Source organism: Balaenoptera physalus (assembly GCF_965194825.1).
Source record: "Balaenoptera physalus genome assembly, chromosome: 4".
In the NCBI taxonomy this organism is placed as follows: Eukaryota; Metazoa; Chordata; class Mammalia; order Artiodactyla; family Balaenopteridae; genus Balaenoptera; species Balaenoptera physalus.
The window spans coordinates 80,794,595-80,807,806 of NC_138891.1; the positions used below are offsets into that span (position 1 = coordinate 80,794,595).

The following is a 13,212-nucleotide window of genomic DNA, read 5'->3' on the forward strand; positions in this document are numbered from 1 at the left end:
AAGAGGAACTGCTAGGCCAGCGCTAAGACTATAGTCATCATGAAGGAACACCAACCTTTCTTGGAGTAGAAATCTTGTACACTGAGCAAAGAAAATTGGAAGACCAACATCTGCTGATTTTCCCAACTTTCAGCACAAAAAAATGTCAAGGCTCGAGGAAGTGACTAGAGACTCTTTGCTATGAACAACCTACCCCATGGGTAGGATAAAGAGGTCTGGTGGGCTCAAGGGTGTTTCTAATACAGACTGTGAACCTCTCTAGTTCAGAGTTTTTCATCCTTAGTACTACTGACTTTGGGAGCCGTATACGTCTTTGTTTCAGGGGGCTGATCTGTGCATTGTAGGACGTTTAGCAGCATCCCTAGCCCCCACTCACTATATGCCAATAGCACCTCTTGCCCCCGTTGTGACAGCCAAAGACGTCTCTAGACATTGCACATGCCCTCAGGGGGTGATGGTGGTGGTGGCTGTGGAAATCACCCCTGGTTGAGAACCACTCCTCTAGTTCTAAGCCAGTTAAGGTTTGCTGAAATACATGGGCGTGATTTAAGGGAAACTTACCTCCCTAGATTTTTATTGCTTGTGCTTTGTCTTCAAGGACATGCTGCAAGGTGGAGAGAGAGAAGGAGGAATAAGGAGAGCATGGAAATGGAAAGGATCTCCTCATCTACATAGGATCTGTGGAAGGATTGGGCTGACCAGAACACCTCGAGGTATCTTCTCTACCAGTGTGGGATATGTGAGGTCTTGTGCTCGTGAACACAGGGTTTTCTTCCTCTCAGTACCAAATTTAAGATCTTTTACTACTACCACCTTTTCAAAATCCACATTCAACGTACTCTAAACAGATGGTTGGCACCTCTCTCCTTTCTCCCCACATAAAATTTGCTTATTGTAACCTCTTCCTTTGCCGTGCCATTCTGCCATCTTGAAATGTTCCCCTCTTGCCAGTCAACTCAGTGTCTTTCAGTATCTGTCAAACACGTGTACTATTCCTGGGCTATCTCCTTATTTTGATCACTCCTTTTTCCCTGTATCCCTCAGTACTGTTGGACACAGACTGGGGTCACTCTGTACTAATTCAGTAACATCTCATTGATCTGTCCGCCTCTTACTAACAGAGTCATCTCCCACTGACCCAATTACAGAGCCGAATTTCATAAAGAGTTACCTCTCCGTGTCATTTTCTCACTTAAAAACACAGAAGAGACCCCAGGGTCTACAGGAAAAGTTTCAGAACTTTTTACTTTCCACATTCCAGTTGATCTCTTCAGTCTAAACATTCTTAGTTGTTTCTATTGTTCTTCACACGGCAGTTTCCAGAAGCTCCAGGTGAACACACTAAATGTCAATAAATGGTGTCCAAAATTTTAGATTTGATCTGATTCTACATAGCATGGGGTAGTTACTATTCATCCAAGGATGTTAAGGAAGCCTAAACACAGCATCAGCTTTTGTGAGTCACACTATTAATTTACATCAATTCTGTGCTATCCTAAAATCCCCAGGTCTTTTCAGGTAAGAGAAACATTGAGACATTAGAATCTAAAAGACCGACATCAGGACCAGGGTAAACCACTATAAATCAGTCTCCATAAACAGTTCAGTTTTGACTTGTGAAGTTTAGGGTAACAGCGGCATTAAACAATGAGATTCTGCAGAGTTACCTTTAAAAAGAAAGTGAACTATAATACCTGAGACTTACATAACAGGTTATGTTTTACAAAAGCATTATTTCATTTCGCCTTATAAAAATCTCTATGAGCAAGATCTTTCTATCTCCGTTTTATGGGAGAGAAACCCAAAGCTCCCGGAGGTTGAGTGATCTGCCTAAGGTCAGACAAATAAGGAGCAAAACCAGGACCCAAACTCGACATCAAGCTCAGGTTCCTTTCACAGCAGCATAGCAGCCTATGCATATTTTCCCCACAGCAGTCTCTCAGCTTCCTGTCCTGCTTTCTTTTCATTTCAACTTCTTGCTCATTCTCCAGGATGCCCTTCCCAGGATGTTCCCCTCAGTTCTGCAGTTACCTAGCATTTCCCTGACTTTCCTTCCATCGTAAAAGTTTTCTGCTCAGTCAGCTGATCCTTCATAATGAAGCCAGGAACCCAGTCTCCTTCACAAGCATTCTGTGGCCATCTTTCCCAGTTCAAGCAGTTCTGCCTCTGACCACTAGAGCAGTGCTCTCTCTAGCACGTCACTCTCCACCCTGGGTTTATTTTCATGTGCCACGTCTTATATCCTTTACCAAATTGTAGGCTTAATGAGAAGAGCAAGCGTGCCTGATACACCTTTGTTTGCCCCACACATAGGTGAGTGAGTGCCTTGATCTATAATGTTTGGTTGGTTGGTGATAGCTGGTGCTTAATATTTGCCTGATATTTCATGTAGTAAAAATTGTCAGACTTGTCCTAAATTCTCCCATAATTTAGACTTGCCTTTATGTTCTTTAGCCATCAAGACTAATATCTACAATGTTACCTCAAGCTGGGAATACCCTTGTGATAAAAAATATAAAAATTTTTAATGTTTTCTTCAGGTCCCACCTCCATCTGAGATCGACCTCTTCTTGGAGCTTCCTCAAATGGCCAGGATTATCCCACCTCGACCTTCATGTATCTGTTCTCTAGGAGCCTCTTCATTCCAGTGGCTTTGCTGAAAGTGACTAGAGGAGTATGATGGGGACAGAAGTAGCTCTGGTGACCCTGACCAAGGATTTGGAAACACAGAATTCTTTAGGCCTGGAAGAGACATTAGTGAATACTAACTACTCTTACTAATGACAAGGACATTGAAGTCCTGGGAGGTGGCTTGAATTGTAAAGGCCAGGGCCAGAACCCAGATTTCCTGGCTCTGGTGCTCTTTTCCTTCATCAATCCAGCTTTGTGCTATTAACTGGTATGTGTGTACACACACACACACACACACACGCACGCACACACACACACATCAGTCAAAGTGCTTCTGGAAACAGAATTTATCCAGTATCAATCAATCAGGTCAATTTCAGAGACTTGATCTGACGAAGGAATGGAGAAGGATGTTATGTTGTTAAAAGCAATCTAATGTTAATGTGTGGGAAGTATGGTGTATGTACACCTAGATGAGGATAATGGAAATATTGGTGCTTAGCCAGTACTTCATTTGCATTGTGCTCTGCTTTGTTGTTCTCCCACTTCTCTACTAGGTTCAGGAGGAAGTAGATCCATCTAAAAATAATTTCCTCTGACAGGTAGAATGAATGACTTATACAGTAAGTCCCCTACATACGAATGAGTTCCATTCTGAGAGCGTGTTCGTAAGTCCAATTTGTTTGTAAGTCCAACAAAGTTAGCCTAGGTACCCGACTAACACAGCGGCTATATACCGCTGATTTTACGCTTGCTTCCGGACATGCTGGGCTTGAAATAAAGATACTGTCACTACTGTACTCTATACAGTACTGTAAAGTACACAAAAGCGTAACGATGCATGCACGTGACAACGTATGCCAGACACTTGAACTAACTAATGTGATTGGACATGCGAACACATGTTCGCATCTTCAAAAGTTTGCAACTCGTTAGTAAGTGCAAACAGAATGACTTTATTTTTTGTTTTGTAAAGTAAATCAAACTTACCAGATCATAGGTCAAACAAGAATAGATTTTATTGAACTGGTTTTTTTCTTTTAATAGGAGCAACTAAAAAATAAATCAATACTATGAAAAGCCCAGATGAATGCTTCTTGATAATTCCTTGGAAAAAATTGGTGAGCCAAAGTAAATACTGTATTAGAGAACAAGGGCATAGCAAAATACTTAATACACACTGCTAACCTCTGTGGTTAAGACTGACGCAACCAATAAACTGTTAAGGAGGAAAATGCAAACTTCTCTAAGAAAAGATTTAGCAAAAGTTGTGCATGTGTACAAAACACACACAAACTTTTTTTCTATTTAAAATTTATGAACTAACCAATAACTTGTTCTAGAAAGTAACTGCAAATGAAAACAGCTTCATAAGTTCATTTTTGTAATAAAAATTGGCATATCTATTTGGTTACTTCAAAGACATATAAAGGAATTAAAATTTATTTTTAGTTAAATTAAAAAAAAAACAGTTCACAACTTGAATGTTGGTATGTAGGGGACTTACTTACACCTCAAAGCAATAGTAAGGTTGGAGAGTGATAATTTGTTTAGTTCACATTGGACTGATACTCTCCTTAAATGGCTTTATGCTAGTTTAATCTCATTTGTAAAATCTTTATGAGAAGGTTCTCATTTAAAATGAGATAGGTTTTATTGTGTATGTACTAAAGAGTAAGCTGTCTTTAGCAGAAATTGATTGAAGTAATGAAAATAGCATTCCATAGGGCTTCCTTAGATCCCTAACGTGGCTTTTCCTCCATGGTATTTCTGGATCCCTCTGACATCAGCAGAGAATTGAAAAGAAAGAAGTGGCCAACTACTGTTCCTACATTACTTAACTCATGACTCCTCTTTCTCTGAAATTGCCTTCCATGCTCATTGGACCAGGAGTGGATGTGACTTAACCTGGGGCAATCAGATATTCTCATTTGAAAATCTGGAGTTGCACAGCAAGTTGACCAAGTTTCTCAAATGGGGCTGGATTTAAAACGTTTAATTTTGGTAGCTGTAAAGGGGCTAGATTACTCTATATAGTCTAAGGAACAGAGGTACACTTTTAAATGGTTGCTCATAGAACAAAACTACAAGAATTTAAACAAACAAACAGCAACCAAAAAAAAAAAACCACACCAGGAATTGCCACATTTAGTTAAGATTCATAATCCTTGGACATGATCAAAAGGAGACCTCTAGAAGTAACCACAAAACAGTACAAACCTAAGAGACAGCTTACTTGTACTTTAAATAAATTATAGTAAATTATTGCTTATTACATTTAATAAATGTGTTACTACTATTTTTTCAAGGAGTAGTATTTTTTACTTTTATTATTCTGATATTTTTGTGATATGAATAAAATTATTTTAAAACCAACCATATAATTTTATAAGTTGAAGGATTTAATCTCAATGTGGTTGTGAATAAAACAATAAACAGATTGACTAAGTGCCAATTTGTCAGCAATTTATGAATTGGATAATTAAGAAAAACATGCTTTTGGGAGTGTGGCAATAATATGTAAATCATGGTGAAAATGTGCTGGTGCGTATCCTTTTAACTGCTAATACCTGTTGTTAGATAATGCCCTGTGTGCCGCAGCATTGTGCTATGTTTTACAAACATCGTTTCATTTAATACTCATTCTGAAGTGGATACTGTTTCATTTGACAGATGAGAAAACTTGAGACTTAAAGTAAAATGGCTTGGCTGCAGGTCACATGGCTGCGAAGCTCCAGGGCTGAGATTCCAAGCCAGTTGTTCTGCCTCCAGAGCCCACGGCTTTAGCCCCTACTCTAGGCTGCTTCACAAACCCTGCTCACGTGAACAACAGTATTTTCAGAGTAGGAACCAAGAGGTCTAACCCCAAAACAAAGCACTAACAGTTTTTTCCTCTCAGTACACTCAATTCAGTCATTCTCACCTCTCATTTAGTAAAAGTTATAATCTGCAGGGCAGCCTCCTTCTCAGGCAGCAAGCTCCTGGAGTGTAGAGACAGTGTATCTGTTCTGAGTAACTCTTGTATACTACAGCAGAGATACTTTGTCAGCATTACTGACAGAGGAAACAAGGTCGGGTTGTTTCTTTAATAATGCTTATCTACTTCCTTTTTGTTAAGTTTTATATTATTTTAAATGGCACAGGAACCATCTTTGATTTTTATTGAGACAGAACCAAACACGACTACACATTTAGGTCCTTACTGTTTCTAGGACTCAAGGGCACAAGGGTTTCACAGACCATCTGCCTTACCTGGTTCCTTCCTCTCTTTCTCCTAGTGATCCCTGCAGTACTCTTTTAAAGGGCTACAAGAATAAATTTACAACCTGTACAATTCAACTTTAATCTTTTGGGAAATCTTAATTTACTATTGTATAATCCAGGGAAAAGAAATCTATATTGATCAATCAATATAGATATAATGTCAAATATATAGATCAATGTAGATACAAGTATGTACTTAAATTTAAGGATGAGTAAAGTAAGAGTACAATAGCCCAATTCTTGGTTAAAAAAAAAAGTAAGAGCAAGTCACTGCCACTACAGATGCCAGTGCTTACATCTGTCAGCAGTCCAATCAACTGGCATTCAATGGACATGGCGACACAGCTCCTTTCAACTCTCCAATGAGTTTTAAGTCCAGAGCATGTTCAGTCTTTGTTTTGTTTACCTGATGACGAAGGGTTTCTAGGAAGATTTAGCAGTGCTTCAATTTTCTTAGCATCGTCCTTGGATCGATTTTTCTGTAAATTACTTTCAATTTCTTCAGGGAGGAGCTCAGTAAAGTGTAGTCTGGTTTTCCTGTAATCAAAGAACAAGAAGCATATATCAAGTACTGCTCTATTTCTTTGGTTTTTAGAGAGAATTTTTTTTAGAAAGATAGTGTTTGTCTTATACTCCCTTACAACTTGTGAGCAAACATTGCTTCTTGCACTTCAAATACAATGACTTTCTTCTCTCTCCTAACCTGTTCCACTTACAAGCCAGCCAGGAGTCTCACATTACCAACGTGGACATTGCCAGGGCAGTAGCTCTGATGCTTAAGATATTCCAGAGTTCTCGAAGGGGTGACATGCAGTTGCTGAAGCACCCTGAGCTAAGGTGTGAGCCTCGAAACCAATCTGTCCTCTTGCCCTCAGGGCCCAGGGGGGATGTGAAACCCCCTGCCACTCTGTTAAACTCTCTGTTGACAGACCTTGTGGGACATGCACAAAGGTTATAACATTGGTAATCTCAGTACGGAAAAGTCACATAGGGCAACACTACAGACGTATATTTACTAGGAGTTAAAAAATCTAATTTCCAAATAACAGATCAGTTCTTTCTCCAAGTCAACTATTAGTGTCTTCCTTTCTTTAAGTGATTATCAGGGTCACCTATGACTTTCTTCTCAACTCTTCATAACCAGATTTGACCATATCTTCTTTCATAGCTCTATGGAAAATACAGCCAATGTTCTGTATTTTCTGCTCACTATGTCAATTTTCTAGATTCTCACTTTGTTGATTTCTCTATACTGTAGTTATTTTCAAGCAAAGAAGCAGACATATAAAAGGTTCTTAACTATTTATTAACTGTCCTCAGAAATACCACGTATATATTATATATATATGTATATATATATATAAATAACCTATACACTTCTGACACTATTTCCTTTCCAGTTGTTGTTTTTACCCATTCTTGAGGTTTTCCATCTCTAAATAACTGACCAACTTCTCTAGTTTTTTTTTTCTGGTTTCCTTTTTTTCTGATTGGAATACAATTATTATTTGTTCATATTTTTCCAAATGTTAATTCTTCTATAACTTCCTATATCAGATTCAAATAACCAGATATTTTCCTTACTTTTCCAACTCCTTTCTCAAAGATTCCTTTTTAAAAAAGGAGTCTCTTAGGACACCTAAAGGGCTAGAAATAAGCTAATACTTTCATGCTTTTAACTCTCCATAATATCAAATTTTATGTTGGCATTCAGAATTTTAAGTACTTTATCCTAGAACCTAGAGAGCTGCATATCTCACTCACCTTCTTACTATGGAGAAGAAGACCGAACAAAACAATCGTATGTTGAACACTGTGGTGTGATTCTGCCCTTAGAACAGCTGAGAAAACTGAGTGCTTGAAGTTAAGGAAAACATCTACGGTCACAGAATTAATCAATAGTCTAGCTGGGATTTAAGGTTTGTTTTCAAGGTTTCATTGCCTCTAAAATCAATGCTTTTTCTCCTATAGCACCTGTCCTTGGACAACAGATCTACAGATATTAAGAATTTACGTGTGTGTGTCTGTGTGTGTGTGTGTGTGTGTGTGTGTGTGTGTAGCACAAATGGAAGTTTCAAATAAAACCATGGGAAAAAGAAGACTGCTTATCTACCAAACTACCAAAGTAGCAGCAGCAGATGTCATCTTAGTGGCCAGGAAGCAGAACCATGAGAATCATTTGTACCGAAGTGCTAGATGGCAGCCTATTATGATGATCTTAAAAAGAATTAGCATTTAGTCTGTTATTGCTGGACCCCCAAGGAGTGACTAGATAAACAGGTGACAGTCTGTATCGTTCTCAGTGGCATCTAGTCCATGAACAGCCACTATATCTACCTAATGCCTATTGCGTCCACAGCAAGAAGTAGAATCTTTGAATGTGGAGGCCTAACCTGCTCAGTATTGTTCATAGACGTATGTGTAAACAAGGATATCATCTTTTAAATAAAGCCAAGTAAAGCTCACTCATTGCTGTTTATTTCCTTTAGGTAATTTCCTATGCAGTGAAAAACATAGGAAAAGAAAAAATATGCAACCAAATGAGATTTACAACATTTTAACTTAAAAAAAAAATGTATCTAAGGAAAGATTCTCAATTAGTGTCTTTCAGTTTTCCATTCTCCTTAATTAAAAAGGATTAAAAGACCAGGTAAGGTGCCAGGTGAAGGACTCAGTAAACAGACTCTTTGAACTGAGCGGCAATTTAGAGTACTTATTTCAGAGGGCACCACTGTCCACGGATAGGAAAGCCAGACACCCCAGTCTTAACATGCTCCTTACCGCTCTTCCAGTTTCAGCTCCTGGAGTGCTTTTCGATCCTTCTGTTTTCTCTCCTGAACTGTCTCACCACAGTACTTCTGAAGTGCCATCAACAGGCTTCCTATAGGAGTGCTGAGGGGGAGGCAGAGGGAATGCTTAGGAGAAAGAGCTGTTAACCACGCGAAATATGAGTGTCTCTGCTAAGGTGTGAGCAGCACCAAACGAGCCACTTGGTCACTGACAGGTACAGGAACATTTGACAATTAAAGTGTCCTTGTCAAATAAAAAAATATTAAGATAATTTCCTTCCTGGTCTGAACAATAGGAAAAACAATCATTGCAACTTCCTAAATTTAACTGGTATAAAAACAACAGGTCTATAAATTGGCTCTGATTTTTATCATGAATGATAAATAAACCGGGAAAAAATATATTTATGACAAGTTCTAGTAAATAGCTTTATACTGAAGGTTTCTCAGAAATGAAATTAATACCAGGAATGGTGCCAGAGCCCCTTAAGGGACAAGAAATGTGGAGGGTATTGAGGAAAGGATGCTACCGGCTTTTGGGGCTGAAGCCGCCAAAACATCCTAAAATTCAAGAGTCTGGCACAACTGTCTCGCCCAGAATGCCAACAGTTATCCATTGAGAAACTGATTTAGATAATAATTATTACAGTAATGAAGAGGGTTTGGTTCATGTTTTCAAAGAGAAGTTTTTGACTCTGACACAACTTAAATTCCTTCTGGTTACAACTTAAGTTGTAACCACATTTTAGAAATTATTTTTGCTAGGTGGAAATGTTCATTGATGATGAATGGATAAAGAAAATGTGGTACTGTATATACAATGGAATATTATGCAGTCCTAAAAAGGAAGATCCTGTCACATGCTGCAACATGGATAAACCTTGAGGACATTATGCTAAGCGAAACAGGCCAGTTACAAAAGGACAAATATTATATGATTCCACTAATAAGAAGCACCTAGAGTAGTCAAAATCACAGAAACAGAAAGTACAAAGGTGGTTGCCAGAGGCTGTGGGGTGGGAGAAGGGAGAATTAGTGTTTAATGGGTACAGAGTTTCAGTTTTGCAAGGCGAAAAAGTTCTAGAGATCTGTTGCACAACAATGTGGATATAGTTAACATTACTGAACTGTACACTTAAAAGTGGTTAAGATGGTAATTTTTATGTTATGTGTTTTTTTTTAACCTCAATAAAAAAATATTTTTGCGGCCAATTTCAGCAATTTTTCCCTACAAACCAAGCTGGTATATTAACAATACAACAAAAACATCAGCAATAGATTATAATATGTTGAATTTTAAAACAATTTTTTAATTAAAAAAAAAAGAATCCATAAAGTTACAGTGTTTCCTCCCCAAAGTGGGGTAGAAAAAGGGAGGGTAAGGGAGAAAGAACTCTTCTATTCAGATAAATGCCAACTAATAAAAACAGAAGAAATGACAGAACTAGCAAATCAACACTTCGCAACTTTTACAATAACTGATTACATCAGGGATCATCAATGGATCATTGAAACCACTAGAAGAAAGACATCTGGAGAACGGGCTATTTACACAGTCTCACCCCACAGATTCCTTATTAAGCACAATGGGAAAAAGATACCTTTGCAGTGGAGAAATTTAGTAGATACCAAATGTGGTAGGCAGAATTCTAAAATAGCCCTCCAAAATTTCCTGCCCTAATTTCTCAACTATGAATATATGATGAAATATTATGCCCATGATTAAATTGTTACATGGCAAAATGGATTTTACAGATGTACTTAAGGTTACTGATCAGTTGAATTTGAGTTAATCAAAAAAGAGATTATCTGGGTGAACCCTTTGCAAGGAGAGAGTTTTTTCCAGTTGGTGGCAGAATGGAAGTCAGAGAGATTAAAAGTATGAGAAGGATTACACATGCTGGTTGCTGGTTTGAACATGGAGGGGGCACGTGAGAAGGAATGTGGATGTCTCTAGGAACAAGGTGGTGCCAGCCAGCCAGCCAGCCAGGAAACGGGGACTTCAGGCCTACAGCCACAGGGTTCTGTCAACAACCTGAATTTTATAGAAACAAATTCTTCCCACAGAGCCTTCAGGTAAGAACCTGCCTGGCCAACACTTTGATTTTGGCCTTCTGAATACTAAGCAGAGAACCCATCTGAGCCTACCCAGACTTCTGACCTACAGAAAAGTGATACTGGGTTGGCCAAAGAGTTCATTTGCATTTTTCTGTAAGATGTTATGGAAAAACCCAAACAAACTTTTTGACCAACCCCATATAATAAATGCGTGGTGTCTGAAGCTTCTGAGTTTGTAGTGATTTGTTACACAGCAACAGAAAACTAATACACCAAGTTAACATCACTTACAATGGGTGACATAATATGTCTCTTGATGTGATACACTGAGAAGGACACAACCTCACCTATGTTGTATTCTTGGTGAAAACATTAAACCTAAATCTAATCATGAGGGGATAATCAAACAAAATTGAGACATATTCTGGGCGAAAAAAAGGCAGTGGAACTGTTTTAGCTTAAAGGAATCTAAAGAGACATAACAACGAAATGTAACAATTAGATCCTGGATTTTAAAAAATTATATATATTTTAAAAATCAAAAAAAAAAGTATATATATATGGCATTATTGTAATAACTGAGGAATTCTGAATATGGACCCTATCTTAAACAGTATTCAATCAATCAATGCTAAATTATTTACTGTGATAATTGTATTGTGATATCATTGGAGAATGTTCTTCATCCTGGGAAATACATGCTGATGTATTTAGGGCTGAAGAATTATGAGGTCTAAAATACTTCAAACGGTTTAACCAAAAGAAAAAAAAATAGAAAAGGAAATATACACATGTCCCACATATACACAGAGAGGCAGAAAACAAATATGGAAAGATGTTAACAACTGGTGACTCTAAGTAGAGGACTATATGGGTTATATGGGTGTTCAGTGTTCAGTTCACTCAAGTTTTCTACAGGTTTGAAATGTTTCAAAGTAAAAAGTTGGAGAAGAAAATTCTTAAAGTTTATTAAAGTAAACAAACAAAACCTAACCCCAAATTTTTTTATAGAATGTGCTTGTTAACTGTTTCTTATTCCTTTTTCCTGCTGCTTATAAGTACCTTTGCTCAAACCTCAAATAGTTTCAGGTGTTAGAGATATTTAAACAGTTTTTAATCCGGTGAAAACTAGAAGTAAAATTAACAACTGGGGTACAATCAGAATTGGACAGTCAAAGCTACTGCTAATACAAGACTAGAGACCTTTTATAGGCTCTAAGTATTAAATTTGTTCTTTAGAAATGATTGCAATTTTTAACAGAGAAGGCATTAATGAAATTATACTAATTTAGAATCAAGCCATGTTAACACTTACCCCAGCAAGGCTCCAATTATGCCACCAGCTACCAAGCCATGCAGGCCTAAGTTTATTCTAAAAAGACTTCCAGTGATAGCTATTTTAAAAGAAACAAACAAAGGGCAATATTAAATCATCTTTAAACACCAGAGTTCCATTTAAAAATGTTCCTCCATAAGAAGGACATAAATCTCCAAGTAAGCTTTTTGAACCCAACATAAATATACCACCACAACCTAGATTTCCTGAATCTAAAATGCCAATACAGCCAGCTTCTCATCCACTCTGCAGGTTCAAATGAAGAAACGTTCCTTTTACAAACAGAATTGCTCAGTCGGTTCTATGGACCCAGCCTCTTCTCATTCTGCTTCATTTTTGCCAACCTCGCCTTAAAAATCTGTTATTTCTTCACTTCCACCTCTTTCATTTCTTCCTTCTTTAAGGAAAGTTTTCCCCAAATAAATAACAAAACCTTCACTAGCCCCTGCAGTTCATGTCCTCCCCCAGCCTCACCTTTCTGTACTGCTACGCTACACCTCTCAAGCAGGCCTGCAAGTGGGCAGTTGGCCTACAACGCCACCTGGTGGCCGGGGCATAGGTCCTCTTTCCTTCCCACTAAGACTGTACACCCAAGATGTCCATTCATTTTCCTCTTTCACTACGTACAACACAACGAATGACACTTCAGGTGGTAACAATTTTAAAATTAACATTTGAGGTTTATAATTCTTATTTAAGTACTACATATTCATTGTTTTAACTTTTCTAAATTAAAAAAAAATTTCAAATGATGATATGAAGTTGTTTGTAATACCCTATTATTATTTTATAGACTATGCATTTAGAGCATCCAGCATACCCAGTTATCCAATTCTTTAACTTTTTTTTTTTTTTTTTAATATTTTGGCTGTGCTGCGCAGCATGTGGGATCATAGTTCCCCGACCAGGGATCAAAACCCACGCCCCCTACATTGGAAGTGCGGAGTCTTAACTGCTGGACCGCCAGGGAAGTCCCCCTCTTTTCTAAATTTTTAAATTAACAAGAACAAAAATCACCTTTAATTCCATTATCCAGAGACAGCAAAAAATCTGGTCTTTTTTTCTAGGCTTCTTATCCAAACAAAATATTTTTAAAAAACCTATTAGGGGGCTTCCCTGGTGGCGCAGTGGTTG

General features: G+C 37.9%; 2 protein-coding genes and 1 long non-coding RNA gene across 7 annotated transcripts in view; 1 reads left to right on the forward strand and 2 right to left on the reverse strand.

The window, feature by feature from the left end:
* CD80 (CD80 molecule) overlaps positions 1-6,155 on the forward strand; it is a 26,043-nt gene extending 19,888 nt beyond the window's left edge. For 4 of the 5 annotated variants that reach the window (XM_082460099.1, XM_082460097.1, XM_082460100.1 and 1 more), the window contains one exon: positions 599-6,155. In XM_082460099.1, the coding sequence (XP_082316225.1) occupies positions 599-675 (77 nt within the window). In that variant the 3' untranslated portion in view covers positions 676-6,155. The remainder of the gene's footprint in view (positions 1-598) is intronic. The other variant, XM_082460098.1, reaches the window with a different exon arrangement.
* The window catches only part of TIMMDC1 (translocase of inner mitochondrial membrane domain containing 1), a 25,172-nt gene continuing 16,637 nt past the window's right edge, over positions 4,678-13,212 (reverse strand). The window contains exons 5-7 of the mRNA XM_082460102.1: positions 12,058-12,136; positions 8,677-8,787; positions 4,678-6,432 (exon numbers count right to left, since the gene is read on the reverse strand). Coding sequence (XP_082316228.1) covers positions 6,282-6,432; positions 8,677-8,787; positions 12,058-12,136 — 341 coding nt within the window. The 3' untranslated portion in view covers positions 4,678-6,281. The remainder of the gene's footprint in view (positions 6,433-8,676; positions 8,788-12,057; positions 12,137-13,212) is intronic.
* The window catches only part of LOC309659891, a 10,650-nt gene continuing 10,378 nt past the window's right edge, over positions 12,941-13,212 (reverse strand). Inside the window, exon 2 of the long non-coding RNA XR_014263027.1 lies at positions 12,941-13,178. This is a non-coding gene — a long non-coding RNA (uncharacterized lncRNA). The remainder of the gene's footprint in view (positions 13,179-13,212) is intronic.